Here is a 15,503-nt window from a genome sequence, read left to right as displayed (position 1 = left end):
TCGTGCGCAGTCGTTGTCGCTGATCGCTGAGGGACAGCACGGGGAGCGCTGCCGCTGCTCGGAGGCCCGGTGACAGTGGACGACCGTTTGGGAGCGAGAGAGCTGATGCGCTTCGGCCTGGCGACCGCTTCTGTCTCTGCTGTTGGTGCGGTGGCGGTGGCGGTAAGCTGCTCGGGAGATGCTTCATTCTCGCGCGTCGCCGTGGGTGACGGTGGCACTTCTGCCCGTGGCTGCTGTTGCTGCTGAGGCGGATACTGCAAAAGCGACCGGCGCACCGAGTCGTGGCTAGGTCTGATCTTGAGCGGAGAAGACGTATGAGCCGCCGCCGACTGCCCCTGCAGCTGACCGAGCGACTCGTGGTTCGGCCTCCCCATCGCCATCGCCATACTCATCCCCACCCCGCGCGGCAACGAATCATGGCTCGGCCGCGGATTCAACGGCGACGGCGACCGCATGTTCGCGCCCATACCCGCACCAGCTCCCGCGCCTGCCCCACCCATCCCAACTCCGCGCGGCAACACCGAATCAAGACTCGGGCGCGGCCTAAGCATCGGATCCATACTCCCAACACGCGGCGGCGGCGACATCGCATTAGGGTGCATCGGCGGCGACAACGGATTCGTCACCGTCATCGTCGGCGGGGGAAGCGGCGCCATGCCCATGCCCACCCCGCGCGGACTGCCCGCGCCTTGCATCTGTGGACCCGACCCGGCCGGCATCTGCGGCGGCTGCATCTGTCCCTGTCCCTGCCCGTGTCCTTGCCCACCAGCAAGCGGACTCGACCCTGGCCCCACGCGCGCCCCCATCGGCCCCTGCGGCGCTGGATGAATCGGCTCGACAGCAAACACAATCGGCACGGGGCCCATCGCGCTCTCGAGATCGTCGCACCGCGCGTATATCGTCATCGGCGGCGGCCTCCTTGCGCCCATCGCCATTCCCATCCCGTGCGGCGGGGCACCGCGCCCGCGTCCACGCATCGACATGGATTGTTGCATCGACGCCTGGAGATTCGCGCGCAGCTGGACCTGCACGTCGCGCAACACTTGCGCAGAGAACACCGACGCTCCGGGGGGTGCGTGCACGGGTTGCTGCTGCTGCTGCTGTTGGGGCGGCGGCGGGAATCCGGGCTGGTGATATCCTCCTATACCTGCGTTTGTAGGCGCACGTTGTAGCTGGGGACCACCACCAGACCCAAGCGCCCCGCCAAACGGCTGCTCGGAACCCGCAGGCCGCGCATACATCGGCCCCGCCTGCGCACTCGGCGCTGGCGCCTTGGGCGCGTTCGGGTGCGGCATGAACATGCTCTGCCGCGCGAACGGGTGCTGGCTCGCCCTCCGCTCCCTACCACCGTTGGGGCTGAGACTGGCGTTGGTGTTGATGGGACGGAGCGTCGCAGACCTCTCCAACTCCGTCTGGTGGTGAATCTCGCTGCTCGACTCGACATGCTCCGCGCCGGAGTCTTGCACGATGACCGGCCGCGAGCTCTTGTCCTTGACGTCGACCTCCGACCCAGCCTGCCCGGGCACGGGCGTCGAGCGCGCGTCCCCGTTCCTGCTACCGGTGCCGGTGCCGGTGCCAGTACCGCTGGCCGTACCGAGCCCCAACACATTCGTCGCAGCCGGCTCGACCTTGCCCTCCTCCTCCTCCCCATCACCCCCGCGCCCCCGCCCACCCCTCGACCGCCCCGAACTCCCACTCGCCATCGACACAACCCTCGACTCATCCTCATGATCATGATCATACGCCGAATCCCGATAACTCGACAACTCCGCCATCGAGCTCGTCGGCGACCCGAACCGCGTATGCAGCAGCGGCGAAATCGGCAGCGCCAGCGTCTGCCCCGCACCCCCCGCAGAGCCGCCCACACCCACCGACGTGCTCGCGCTGCTCCTGTTCCTCCCACCACCACCGCCGCCACCGCCTATAGACGGCGAGAACGACGACGACGCAGACGACATGGGCGGGGACGCGAACAGCCCCTCGTTCGGCTGCTGCAGCTGGAACGGCGCGTGCCCAGGCGGCGTCCCCGGCGCGACAAGGCCAATGACACCGCCAACGCCAATCCCAAGCTGCCCAAACGGAAACCCCGACCCCGCGTTCGCGATCGCAGGCGGCGACGGCAGCCCAGCAGGCACAGCCGGAAACTGGTCCGTGAGCGGGCTCAGCGCGCCGTCGCGCGTCGTGTCCCCGCCAAACGTATAGTCCCCCTCGCCTTCCCCCTCGCCTTCGCCTTCGCCCTCGCCCTCGGTGGTGCCTTCCTCCGTCCCTGCCTCGCCCTCCGCTGCGTGCTCGTGCTCGCGACTGTGCTCGTCGCTATACACGCTCTCCGTCTCCGCGTCCGCGCTCGGCCTTGACAGCTGCGGCAGCGGCACAGCGCCAGCATCCGCACTCGGCCTCGAGCCGCTCTCCACACTCGGCCTTGCACCAGGAAGCGGCGGCACCGCAGGCGACGATGGCAGCGGCGGCGGCGGCGGCACACCCCCGAGCGGCGACTGCCTCGACTGCCTGCGCTTTCCAAACGCGCCGGGGCCAAAGGACATGCGCGAGATGCGGTTGTTGGAGCCGGGGGGTAAAGCGAGCGAGTATCGCGAGTAGCGGTAGTCGTCCCAGATGTCGGAGGCGCGGTCCCAGTATCCTTCTTCTTCGTCTTCGTCCTCGTCTTCTTCCCCATCTTCACCTTCGTCGTCTTCTTCCTCGGGTTCTTCGACATGGACTCCTACTTCGTCGTCGCCGTCGTCCTCGCGCTGGCCTTCGTACGTTCCGTGGTCTTCTGGCCCTGCTGGAGGCGGAGGCGGAGGCGGAGCTCCCACCCCCGCCACTCTGTGCGCCCCCGCCTCCATCTCCCCGCCCGCGCCGGACCCCTCCCCCTTCACCTCCTCCCTATCCCCACCCTCCCTCGACCCCTTCCGCGGAATCTCAATCCCCGAATCCGCACGAACAGTCGACCCACTATCCTCATGATGCGGCTGCGGCCTGCCCCCTCCTACACCCACGCCTACGCCTATATGGTGCTCAGCGACACGGTGCTGCTGCTGCTGTTGCTGTCGCACGAGCGGAACGTCGTCGTCGTCGTCCTCCTCCTCCTCCTCGCCACCGCTATGCCCACGCTCGCTATCACTATCCTCCGCAAGCGCACCCATCAACGACAACCCGATTCCCATCCCCACCTCGTCGTCGTCCGACGCGCCGTCCCCGTCCCCGTCGCTGTCACTCTCATGAGCAAGATGCGCAGGAAGCCGAAAGCTCGACGGCGAGTCCGAGAGAATACGGATATCCGACATCGCATGGCCCCGCGCGTCCGTCGCCTCTCCTTCTTCCTCCTCCTCCTTTCTTCGCTCGTCGCCCTCCTGCCCCGCACCTCTATCCCCCGCCTCCGTCTCCGCATCCGACGAGAACTCCGAGGACGCAGTCGACGCCTTGTCTTCCTCCTCCCCATCCCCATCCCCATCCCCCTCATCGTCCTGAGTATGCATCCCCGCCGAACGCAGATTCGCAGCGCTCACGTCCGCGAGCGCAGCGTCGAGCGCGGAGAGGCGCGTCGTGTCGTTGCCCATCTCCATATCCACATCCCTATCCATATTCGAGTCGTCGCCCATGTCGCGACTCTCCCCGTGAAACGCACCACCAAATCCCGGGCCCTCGTCCTCGTCGTCATCGTACTCAGAGCCAGAGGTATACACCGAGCTGATGGATGCGGACGGGCCGTGTGTGGTTTCCCAGTGTGGTTGTAATTGTGTTTGTGGTGGATGTGAGGAGTATGAAGGATGTAGATGCGAGTGCAAGTGTGAAGGTGTGGTATCGGGGAGAGGCTTGGTATCTAGACACCAGCCCATATTAGCCACGCTTGGAAATAGTAGAGACAATACAGAGAGAAGACGCACTCTGGCCTGGCGACTTCGTAAGCCGCAACGGCGCAGTCGCGGGCGTAGACGGCGCAGGAGCGAGCTTCGCGCTCGCCGACGAGGGAGCCGTGAACGCGTCGCTGGGGTGAGAATGGGAAGAAGACGCGGAGGAAGACGATGCGACGGCACCCGTGGACGAGAACGCCGAGAGCGACTGCGACGTGTCGATCGCGGACAACGACGAGCCCGACCCCGCAGACGCGAAAAGACTCGAGCTCGACGCGGCGACGCGCAGACTCGAGCTCGTGCTGCGCGATGGGGGCAGGAGCGGCGCGTGTGCCTGTGCTTGGGCCTGCGACGAGGCGGAAAAGTGGTCGGGTGAATAGTGCACCGCGCGCATGCCCGCGCGCGACGAGCCGGGGCGCGAAGGCGGGTCGCGATCGCTCAGGGAAGACTCGAGGGTGCCGGACGCGCGGGCGCTGTCTGTGCTGGGCGAGCGCGAAGTGGCGGTGGCGGCGAAGCCGGAGCCGCGTTTGGCGATGACGGGTTTCTTGAGCTTGCCGTGGAAGGTGACGTGGGCGGACTGGAAGCGGCCGACGACGCCTTCGCAGTAGCCCTGTGGTCGTTGAGAGTCGTCGAGATGCATGAGCATGTTGCGCGTTTGGCAGAACCGGGGGATGGTCTAGTAAGCGGGGAGATTAATTAGGAGTGAGTGGACATGAACAGACCAAGAAGACGCCCTGTTCGGGGAGCTGCATGAGGACGGTGATAGTGTCGCCCTACAAGACACGACGTATGTCAGGGCTGTCAAACGAGAATGGTGGTGAAACGAACCTTGAGGAACATGAGATCGCCGACGTTGAGCGCGACACAGTCCTCGTCCGCGGTGCATGCGCCGATGCCGCCTTTAGTGGCAAAACGCGTCCACCTCGCGAGCTCTTGTGCGTCCATGCTGTTCGGGAGGACGGTGGCGGGTGGGGCGAGCTAGCTGAGGGATTGGGTGAGAAAAGAGAGGCGAAAACTTCTGGATCTGTTGGCGATGGAATTGAGCCGCCATGTGCCGGTGGCAGAGAAGGATCAGTGTTGGGGTAAATTTTGCAGTGTTCTCTTTTGCACGGACCTAAACAGATTTGCACTTGTTCTTCCTCTTCGCTCGGTGGAGGAGCACACGCCCTTCTCCTTGTTCCAGACAAGTTCCAGAGGCCAAATGAGGGCGACGCGCCAATTGACGCACAGACGCCGTTCCGCCACGTGAGACAAAATGCCACAAGGTAACAACGGTTCACTGGGGGCAATTACCCATGTTTTCGTAGAAAACATTCAAAATGTTTTGAGGGTCACCTTCCTAATTGGGCAGGTCACTTTCCAAATTTGGCATTTTTAGCAAAACATTTTAAATGTTTTTGACATGTTTCCCCTGGAAACATCGTCTAATGCCCCCAGTGGTTGCCATCTTGGGTCATGAGCTAATTGCTCATTGCCCCAAACTTTATATTACCTCCGCCCGCCTTCTCCCCGTCCGGTTCCCCGCCCTCAATCCCACGCCCTCTCTTCTAACAACGCATTTCAGGAACTTCACCTTCGCTCTCTGGAAACTCGAGTCTGTCTTCTTGACGAAAAACTCCCTCGTGACTACTCACTGTGCTTCTTCTCGTCGGCGGCGAACTTGTTGTTTCGCGTTGAAATCTTTCTGACAACTTTCTGATGGCTACTTGCTCGAAATGAACAGATGCACGTGTTCATCGCGTCGGCGCGCGATTATTTGCGCCAAGATTTGCGCGGGTCCCCTTCGTCTCCGCTTGGTCCGCTCCCTCGTCTCGTCCGCTTCTTCCTCCCTTCTGCGTGCTGGAACAGACTCTTGCTAGTTTCTTACTTACTAGATCCCTTTCTCTGTCGTGCGCCTCGCGCTTTAGGACGTCAAAGATTGCTCTCCTCGAGCCATAGCGCCTCCATCATGCTGCATGTCACGCTCAATGAACTCGCAACGCTTCTAGCTCAGGGTCCCAATGACAGACGTCACCTCGCGCATCCTCTTCGTTTCCCCGCTCCCGAATAACCTGCCTCGCGCCATGCCCTCTGTCGCCCGTTGAAACACATAAAAACCGCCTCAAATCCAGCTCGACGTTTTTCTCCAAGCCCTCACAAGCTTACCTCCCTCGTCGTCTCTCAGACACGTCCGTTCTTTCAATAATCCTCACCACAACCTACCTCATTCCCAACTTTCAAGTCATCATGCGCTCTTTCATCACCCTCGCTGTGCTCTACGCCACCCTCGTCGCCGCTGCACCCCTCCCACCGCAGGTGGACGGCCTTGTCGGCAACGTAGAGCCTGTCCTTGACAGTCTCAACGCTCGCCAGCTCGACGGCATCCTCGGCGATCTCCCGATCCCGATCCCAGCGCCCCCAGCGGCCCCAGCTCCCATTTCTGACCTCGACCTGCGCCAGCTCGGCGGCGTCACCGGCGAGCTCCCCATCCAACTCCCAGCGCTGCCAGAGCGCCAACTCGGCAAGGTCACCGGCGCGGCCTCGGGTCTCGAGCAGGAGATCGACGAGCTCGCTGCCAGCGCCGGCATCAAAGCCCGCCAAGACCTCCCCCTGCCGCTGCTCGAGCTCCCCATTCCCATGCCCGCGCTTCCCATCCCCATGCCCGAGCTTCCCATCCCCCTCCCCAAGCTCCCCGTCCCCAGCCCCGGGCTCGGCAAGCGCCAGCTCGACGACGTCACCGGCGACCTCCCCATCTCGCTCCCGGCGCCGCCAGCGCTTCCCGTCTCCATCCCCGGCCTCGGCGAGCGCCAGCTCGGCAACATCGGCACAGCGCTTGGTAGCCTTAGCGATCTCGACTCGATGCTCCAGGACCTCGGTCTCGACGAGACGGCGGACAAGGCCGCCGCAGGCGCCGACGCGAAGCTCGCCAGGCGGCAGGACGACGAGGGCCTCGAAGGGATCGTGGATAACATCATCGATGTCCTCCGCAAGCGCCAGGGCCCGACCGCCGACGTCCTCGGCGACATCGATAGCCTCGTGAGTGAAGCCGCCGACGTCGTCCCCCTCGCCCCCCTCAAGCGCCAAGACGGCGTGAGCGGGCTCCTTTCCGCCGTCAAGGACACCCTCGGCATTTAATGGCCGCGCCAGCCTGTAGAGTCGTATCCGAACGTGAGTGTTATCATTCTGTTTTCGTTTTGGATTTATTCCCGTTGCTGATCAACGCTATTCCACAGCCGCATGCCGACGATGACGTCCTCGCCACAGTCTCCTCTCGCGCTCGTATATACCCTCTTGTCGCTGCTCCATCTAAACCGTCAATGACGCTGTCCTGATACTGCTCTTGATTTCACGCATACAGTACCACATAAGTACTACCACAATACAGCTATATACCCATACTCCCTTACTCGTCATGTTTTCTGAATGATACGCGCTGTGCTTACCGTATACAATACCACCGTCCATCGACATCTTTCCTGCTATTAACATTGATTAATGATTGCTTGTATTGAGCACCCGTGATCGTCTAAGAGACCCTCCCGTGTGCATTCAAAACTCAAAAACGTGATCTGGCCACTGCGAAAGCAGACATACCTGATTTCAATGTACTTGGGACTTGGTTTGCTGGAATCATGTACATTTGAGCTGATATTGATCTCATGTGCCTGTACATAGTGTACGGAGTCATGTACTTGGATATGAAACGCAAAGTCATATTCAGGTGGAGTGTGCAGAGGTCCCCACACCTGCCGAACCGCCTGAGGTACAAACGTTGGACTTCGTCTTTTCAGTTCGTCTTCCGAGTTCCTTCTCGCTTTCACCCACTCCGGCTCCGAGCCGCTCTCGCGCTCAGCCTCTTGCGTAGCCGTTCTCATCCTCGCGCCTTTGCCCTCAATCGCCCTTCCTTCATTGTGTAGTCTCCTTCTTGCAGCCGTTTTACACGTGTCACTGCGCTCTTTTGACGCTGTGTAACCCCCGTCCATCATCCTCGCCCACCCCTTTCACGTGTCTCGTGGTTATCCACCAAGTCTTACCCATCCTTACTGCCCAGTATGGTTCCTCACTAGCACTATCAAAAGCAAATATGCGCCCGGGTCTACCATACAAGGAGAAGCGCGATCTGTAGTAGTAATGGTCACTCAGGAATGAAGAGATAAGAATGTGCGTGCACAAGACGAAGTCCAAGGCGAGTAGTTGCTCGCTTGTAGGCAGCCAGTCTAACACGTGGCAATAGCTACATGCAGCCAGGACGACACCTCGCCTGGACGCACACCCCTAGCATGAACAGCGCTCCCTCGAATCCATCAATGGCGGTTGCATGTGCGCTTGGGCTTGCGGATGGGATTGGTGAGCTACGGATGTACGAATGCTAGAGGCATGCACTAATATGGTTTCTTTTCTAGATCTGTATAGTCAGTCTTGTCAGTATGTTTCTCCCTACATCCGTTTACATTGATTGATTCTCACATATGAACTCAGAACTTAGCACCACCGTGTGCTCGGCAGGTCTGTATGTCATGAAGACGATCCTCAGATTGAATCCGTTGTTACCAGCTCCTCCAGCTACAAATATGCTGAATACGCTTCCCTGACGATCCCCCTCGTCTCGTCGGGCGGGCGGGCGCTGTCACCGCGGGGACTCACCTCGTGTATGAGTGCAACGTCCGCCGGAGATGTCTGTCCAAGGTGCAGCAAATCGCGCTCCGGTGCAAGCCGCCGACGGTCAACTCGTTTGATTCGTTTGATGAGTCCAATTGGGTTGCGAGCACCGGGTGACGCCTGCCTTTGCTCCCCTACTCGGTACGTCTTTATTTTATCTTCACAATGCTTCTGATACTGATAAATCAAGACGGGAATGGCAGGCCCGGCCGGAGTGACCCTGCGCCGGTACCACTGAAGAAGGTTCAGGCGGGTACCATTGCGACGCGTAGAGATTTCGTGTTCACTGGCGTGCCGCGCGCGCAGCCGCACATGTTTGGTACGAGCTTCCATCTCTTTCATCCCCCTCCTCCCTCATGTTACGGACACGCGCAGGAATACTTGCACTTCCCCATGTTGCCATCCTATCCTTCTGCCTCCTCTGCCTTCTCCGGCCCCTCCGACATCTTTCCTATGCAGTTTTTGGTCGCCTTCGTCTCCGCTCGGACCGTTCCCCCGTCTCGTCCTCCGCTTCTTTCTGATCTCCTGCATTCTGTACTTTTGTTGGCTGTTCTTACTTGCTAGATCCCCATCCCTGCAGTGCACCTCTCACCCTTTAGGATGTCGAAGATCACCCACAGCGCCTCGCTCGCATCACTCCATGCCACACTCAATGAATCTGCGACGCTTCTAGCGCAGGATCGTAATGACAGACGCCAAGCTTAACTCAAGCCTCGCATCCTCCTCGTTTCCCCGCTCCCGAATAACCCGCCTCGCGTCACGTCCTCAAGCGCGCGCCGAAACATATAAAAAGTGGCTCAAATCCAGCTCAAAGTTTTTCTCCAAGCCCTCACAAGCTTGCCTCCCTCGTCGTCTCCCAGACACGTCCGTTCTTTCTATAACCCTCACCACAACCTAACTCATCTCCAAACCCAAGCCATCATGCGCTCTTTCATCACCCTCGCCGTGCTCTACGCCACTCTCGCCGCCGCTGCACCCCTCCCTCAGTCAGACAGCGCTCTACTCGGCACTGTAGAGCCTGTTCTTGAAGGTCTTGGAGCCCGCCAGCTCAGCGGCATCATCGACGAGCTCCCGCTCCCAGCGCCCCCAGCAGCCCCTCCCCTCACCGGCCTCCCCGGCCTCGGCCTGCGCCAGCTCGGCAAGGTCGCCGGCGCCGCCTCCGGCCTCGAGCAGAAGATCGACCAGACCGCCGCCAGCACCGGCATCAAAGCACGCCAAGTCCCCGACCCGCTCGACGGCGTCACCACCGAACTCGACTCGGTCCTCGATAGCCTCGCTCTCCGCCAGCTCGGCGGCGGCACTGACCCGCTCGACAGCGTCACCGCCGAAGTCGACTCGGCCCTCGATAGCCTCGCTCTCCGCCAGCTCGGCGGCGAGGGGCTCGGCGACCCCACGGAGATCGTGGATGGCGTCATCGCAGCCCTCGACGGCGCCGCCCGCAAGCGCCAGGCCCCGACGGACGCCGTCCTCGCCGAGTCCTCGGAACTCGTGGATAGCGTCCTCGGCCAGCGCCAGGCCCCGGTGGACGGCGGCCTCGCCGACGTCTCGGAGATCGTGGATGGCCTCCTCGGCGGCAGCGGCGGTGGCCTCCGCAAGCGCCAGGATCCGTTGGATGGGATCGACATCGATGCCCTCCTCGCCAAGCTCCCTGAGGACGCCAGCCTTTAGAGTCGCATCCTAATGTGAGTGCGTTTATTCTGTTTTCTGTTTTTGCTTTGTTCCCGTTGCTGATCAACGTTGTGCATCTACAGACGCACCCTAGGAATGTCACATTCTCCCCGTACATACCTGCCTGTGCATGCTCTATCCAAACGCTAATGATGCCGTCCTGACACCGCTCACATACCACATACGAACTACGTGCCCGTACCACCACACCGCACTTACAGCCGTGGATCTCTGCGTATATACCCATACTCCCTTAAGCCTCCTCATCTTGTTTTCTGAATGATACGCGCTGTGCTTACCGTATACCATACCAATGTCCATTGACACCTTTTTTGCAGTATTGCTTGAATTAACGAGCACTCGCGATCGCCTAAGAAGTCCTCTCGCGTTCATGAGGCGAAAGTCAAACGTGCTCTGGCCTTCGCGATCTCTCCGCCGTGGCTACCCATGTACACGGGCAGAGCGTGAATCTAATTCCGAGTCGAAAATGTCGTACCCAATGCTGCGTCAATTCGTTTTGGACTGGATCTGTAGTAAATGCGCGCCTGACTCGGAGCCAGGATGAAACTCGTGCAGTTACGAGCCAAATTCAATTACCTCAGAGCCAAAACGCCTGTCACAGCCTGTCGTCCATCTTGGAGGAGTCATATGAGCCCGAGAGTTCGCTGATCATCCCGATTGCCATCCGATTTGCTCCGAAAGCTTTTAGATTATTAGAAAACATTGTTATTTACGCGTATAATGGAATACTGCTACTTATATAACGTATATTCGCGTTTTACGCGGGTCATAAATATAGAACTTCTCTCTCTTGGGCGGCGAACCTTTTGTCTCTCGTTAGGATCTTTCTGACAACTTTAAATCTGATGGCTTCTTGCATCGAAATGAACAGATGCGCGCGCATGCACGTGTTCCTCGCGTCGGCGCGCGATTATTTGCGTCTTTGTCTCCACACCGCTCCCCGTCTTGTTAACCGCTCCTCGTCTTGTTCCTCCGACTCGTCTCTCCTGCGTTCTGGACTCTTGGTAGTTTCTTGTCCACTATCCTTGTCTCTCTGTCGTGCGCCTCTCGCTCTTTAGATTGTCGAAGATTGCTCTCCATAGCGCCTTGCTCCATCATTGCATGTCACGCTCTATGAACCTGCGACGTCGCTTCTAGCGCAGGATCATAATGACAGACGCCAGGCCTCGCATCCTCTTCGCTTGACCGCTCCCGAATAACGCGCCGACCACCATGCCCTCAAGCACACGCTGAAACATACAAAAAGCGCCTCAAATCCAGCTCTCTTGTTTCTCCAAGCCCTCACAAGCTTACCTCCCTCGTCGTCTCCCAGACACGTCCGTTCTTTCAGTAACCCTCACCACAACCTAATTCATCTCCAAACCCAAGCCATCATGCGCTCTTTCATCACCCTCGCTGTGCTCTACGCCACCCTCGCCGCCGCTGCACCCCTCCCACCGCCGTTGAGCGATCTGCCGCTCGTTGGCGCCGTAGCGCCTGCCCTTGGAGGTCTTGCCGCCCGCCAGGATGGCGACCTGCCGATCCCCCTGCCGATCCCCATTCCGGAGCTCCCGCTCCCCCTTCCCATCCCTGACGCAAGCAACCTCAAACTGCGCCAGCTCGACGAGGTCACCGGCGCCGCCTCTGGTCTCAAGCAGAAGATCGACCAGACCGCCGCCAGCACCGGCGTGAGCGCGCGCCAGGTCACCGATCCCTTGGGCGATCTTCGCGCCTTCGGTGACCTCCATCTCCGCCAGCTCGGCGGCGCCACCGACGCGCTCGGTAACGTCGCCAACGATGTTGGCTCGACCCTCGGCGGCGTCGGTTCACTCTTGGGCAGCCTGCTAGCGCCGTTCCCCGCTCCCGCGCCCCCAGCCGCACCCGCACCCGGCCTCGGCAAGCGCCAGGGAGACCCCGGTCTCGGCAGCGTTTCCGGCGATCTCAACTCGCTCCTCTCGCGCCTCGGTCTCCGCCAGCTCGGCGACGTCACCGACGAGCTCTCCAGCGCCGAGCAGACGGTGGACAAGGCTGCCGCAGGTGTGGACGCAAAGCTCGCCAGGCGGCAAGACGACGAGGGCCTTGAAGAGATCGTGGAGGACGTGGATAGCATGGTCGGCGACCTCGGCAAGCGCCAGGCCCCGACGGACGAGGTCCTCGAAGAGATCGTGGAGGACGCGGAAGGCCTCCTCAACGAGCGTCAGAACCCGGGCGCCATCATTAGCGACATTGATAGTCTCATCGCTGACATCACCGCCCTCAGCGGCGACAGCAGCCAACTCAAGCGCCAGGACGGGTCTGTCGCTGACATCATCGATATCGTCAGCGACGCTGTCGCCCAAGCCAACGATATCACTGCTCTCCGGTCGCGCGAGATCCAGCCCAGCGCTGCGGAGGTCGAGAAGCTCGCGCAGGCTCTCTCCAGCGGCACCAAGGGCCTCGACGCGCGCCAGGGTCCCTTGCCCGGTCTCCTTTCCGAACTCGAGGCCGTCCTCGGCGAGATCCCTGAGGGCACCAGCCTTTAGAGTCGCATCCTAACGTGAGTGTGATTATCCTGTTTTCTTTTTCTGGCTTTGTTCCCGTTGCTGATCAACGCTATTTCACAGACGCCCTCCGGTGACGACGTCCCCGTCGCATTCTCCTCTCGCGCTCGTACATACCTTCCTCTCGCTGCTCCATCCAAACACGTTAACGACGCCGTCCTGATACTACTCTTGATCGCACGCATACAGTACCATATAAGTACTACGTACATACCCGTACCACCACAATACAGCTATATACCCATACTCTCTTACTCGTTATGTTTTCCGAATCACCAATGCGCTGTACTTGCCGTATACCATACCAACGTACATCGACGTCTTTTGTGCTATCTTCATTAATTGCTTACATTGAGCACATATGATCGTCCAAGATGTCTTCGCCTTCAACCGAAAGCGCGCAAGCCTTGACTGGCATCTGGGATCAGCTTTCTGCTCTGCAACGCTGCGCTGGTAATTTGCTTAACACTCGGCTTTGGAATGAACACACTGGTGTGGGCGTGCATCGCGTCGGCGGCGGCACCCTCGATCTCAAGAGGTTCGATAACGCTGGCTTCTTTTGGCCCGTGCTGTGGCGTTGGCATTTGGCATGCAGCCTTTCCGTGGCACCTCGGACCGCTCCGCCGTTTCTTCTTGTCTCCCTTGGTCCCCTTCCGTCTATAGGTCACCTCGCTATACTCCCTCAATGCATCGATCATATGGCCTTCGTCCTGTGTACGCATCGAGAACTATCCTGCTCGATCCCAGATATTGCTCTCAATCAGTGACGCGGACTCGGACACTCCGTATCATAACCTGGATAAATGTCGAACCCCGTTTCTACTTGGCTAGCTGGTCAGAATGCCATAGAAGCCACCCCGTTCTGCTGCCGAACAGCGCTCAGCATCGCACAGTTGCAAGCTCCCGATCTCGAGGTACCGCGGGAGCTTGAAGCTGAAGCTCAAACGAATATATATAAAGGGGTCTTCCATCCGCCCTGTATCTCGTCAAACCCCCACAAGCCTCCTACACCTCCATTCTTTCAACCCCCCAGCCTAACCCTAATCCACCGTGACAATGCGCTCCTTCGCCGCCCTCGCCCTCGCCGTGACCCTCGCCGCCACTCTCGCGGCCGCCGTGCCCCTGCCTCAGCCTCGGGTGGTCCCCGTCAGCGGGCAGCTCACTGGCAGCCCCAGCGGGTTCAACCTCGGCGCGCGCCAGATTCAGCCCCCGGTTCAGCCCCTAAAGTCGACCCCCGCCGCACCCGTGGCCAACATCGTTAATGGTATCCTCGGCGGTACCGGGGTTAGTCTCCCAGGACTCCGGCGATCGAGCGATTCCGACGACGCGGAACCCATCTCGGAGCGCAGCCTTCTGGCTGGCATTTTCAGCGGCAGCGCCAACGTCCATCCATCCCGGCGAGCGGATCAGTCCGACGTGGACTCGGATTCGGAAGGCATCTCTGAGCGCGGGCTCCTGGGTGGTCTTTTCGGGGGCAGCGCTGGTCTTGTCGGGGGCAACGCTCATGTCCAAGGACTCAGACTCCGACGATCGAGCGATTCCAACGACGCGGGATCCATCGAGGAGCGCGGGCTTTTGGATGGTATCCTCGGCGGTGTTCACGTCGGAGGAGTTCGACGGGCGCCAGGCCTCCTCGACGAGCTCGCCCGTGGCGGCGTCAGTGGCAGCACTTAGACCTTCAAGTTGAATGCGAATTGGCCCTATCACCAATGTGAGCACATTGTCGAGTTCTCCCTAGACTCGGTTTCTCTCATCGCTGATTGACGCCGTCCGTCTTCGCAGACATAGTATACCCCGCCTCGACAGTCCTTGAAGTAGTCTCTTCTCTTATCGCCGTACATACGTTTCCTTTCCATCCGAGTCCTCGCTGCATCCAAGCTCCGCCAATGGTCCGTCTATATACCTCTCTTCCTGCACGTAATACCTGCGCCACATAATACAGCAGACGATTCTGCATATATGCCCCATGCCATACGTTTACTCGCCATGTCCTATGATCCATGTATGTAAACTTTTCCTGCCATCATTACTTTTGCATCAAGTACTCGCGAGGCTAGATATCGAGCGGCGTGTATCACGGTGTACGCCAAGCGTGCAGTAGTGGCGATCTAGGAAGGCTCGGGTGGCGAAAGCCGTTAATCGCTTGAGTGAGCGCGCATGTTTTCGCTTGCTGAAATGCACTGGCGCAAGCTTCCGTTTATCCTGCAACTCTCGCCCCCAGCTATTTTTGCCCAGTACTCTTGGGGCTCTAAGCAGCGCGGTCTTACAGGTTTTGCCCGCCTCCGGCCCGCTGCGCCGTCCCCGCAATGTTGTTGACTCTGCACCGCCACCGCCGCCACACCCACGCCTTTCTCCGAACCCTGACTCAGACTTTCTTCATTCTCCAACAGAGGCCAGCAGACCGCGAGGCTCGAGGTGGCCTAGGGCTGTCAGATCCATCTCGATATGTCACCTGAAACGGTCCTTGTTCGGATCAACAAGTCCCTGCAGTGATGATATGGCGCTTAGGAAACCTTAGCTTTGTCTTCATGTCGGCCCGGGGAGCTGCCCATAATCCTCCTTGAGCTTGCTTCCCGCTCCGCCTCACGCAAGTTCCCCTTCGTCACCTCCGTGATGGCGGCCAGCATCAGCTCAGGTGCCCTACAGAGACGTCCCACAAGCTCCGAGTCTACACGGACAGCTTCAGGCCCAAAGGGAACATCACCGTTGTTAGCGCCCTCCGAGTCTGCGGCATCATGACCGTCCTCGCGGGCGCGTGTGTGCAGACGTCCGTGTATTTCTGCACGCGCCATACGCGCCGGCGCCTTGC

At 60.1% G+C, this 15,503-nt stretch overlaps 5 protein-coding genes across 5 annotated transcripts; 4 read left to right on the top strand and 1 right to left on the bottom strand.

The window, feature by feature from the left end:
* Positions 1-4,365: 4,365 nt before the first annotated feature.
* CONPUDRAFT_27280 (uncharacterized protein) lies at positions 4,366-4,793 on the bottom strand (the record flags this gene model as incomplete). The annotated part of the gene is made up of 3 exons (XM_007775879.1): positions 4,366-4,458; positions 4,571-4,621; positions 4,677-4,793. Coding segments are annotated over 3 exons (261 nt in total), but the record flags the coding sequence as incomplete, so codon positions are not given.
* Positions 4,794-6,074: 1,281 nt separating this feature from the next.
* On the top strand, positions 6,075-7,230 carry CONPUDRAFT_169449 (uncharacterized protein; the record flags this gene model as incomplete). The annotated part of the gene is made up of 2 exons (XM_007776194.1): positions 6,075-6,995; positions 7,061-7,230. One exon carries the CDS (start codon positions 6,075-6,077, stop codon positions 6,960-6,962), a length of 888 nt encoding a protein of 295 aa, XP_007774384.1. The 3' UTR covers positions 6,963-6,995; positions 7,061-7,230.
* A 571-nt stretch (positions 7,231-7,801) lies between these two features.
* Positions 7,802-10,453, top strand: CONPUDRAFT_169448 (uncharacterized protein). The gene is made up of 8 exons (XM_007776193.1): positions 7,802-8,013; positions 8,062-8,174; positions 8,231-8,252; positions 8,307-8,627; positions 8,677-8,805; positions 8,862-9,350; positions 9,403-10,168; positions 10,238-10,453. Exon 7 carries the CDS (start codon positions 9,408-9,410, stop codon positions 10,152-10,154), a length of 747 nt encoding a protein of 248 aa, XP_007774383.1. The 5' UTR covers positions 7,802-8,013; positions 8,062-8,174; positions 8,231-8,252; positions 8,307-8,627; positions 8,677-8,805; positions 8,862-9,350; positions 9,403-9,407; the 3' UTR covers positions 10,155-10,168; positions 10,238-10,453.
* Positions 10,454-11,103: 650 nt separating this feature from the next.
* CONPUDRAFT_169446 (uncharacterized protein) lies at positions 11,104-12,683 on the top strand. Its single transcript, XM_007776192.1, has one exon. It carries the CDS (start codon positions 11,549-11,551, stop codon positions 12,674-12,676), a length of 1,128 nt encoding a protein of 375 aa, XP_007774382.1. The 5' UTR covers positions 11,104-11,548; the 3' UTR covers positions 12,677-12,683.
* Positions 12,684-13,396: 713 nt separating this feature from the next.
* Positions 13,397-14,711, top strand: CONPUDRAFT_147226 (uncharacterized protein). Its single transcript, XM_007776191.1, has 2 exons — positions 13,397-14,405; positions 14,477-14,711. Exon 1 carries the CDS (start codon positions 13,751-13,753, stop codon positions 14,366-14,368), a length of 618 nt encoding a protein of 205 aa, XP_007774381.1. The 5' UTR covers positions 13,397-13,750; the 3' UTR covers positions 14,369-14,405; positions 14,477-14,711.
* The last annotated feature ends 792 nt before the right edge of the window (positions 14,712-15,503 follow it).

The sequence above is a fragment of the Coniophora puteana genome (genome assembly GCF_000271625.1).
Source record: "Coniophora puteana RWD-64-598 SS2 unplaced genomic scaffold CONPUscaffold_16, whole genome shotgun sequence".
Classification (NCBI taxonomy): domain Eukaryota; kingdom Fungi; phylum Basidiomycota; class Agaricomycetes; order Boletales; family Coniophoraceae; genus Coniophora; species Coniophora puteana.
Note: the sequence above shows the minus strand (reverse complement) of the source record. Positions and strands in the feature narration are given on the sequence as shown.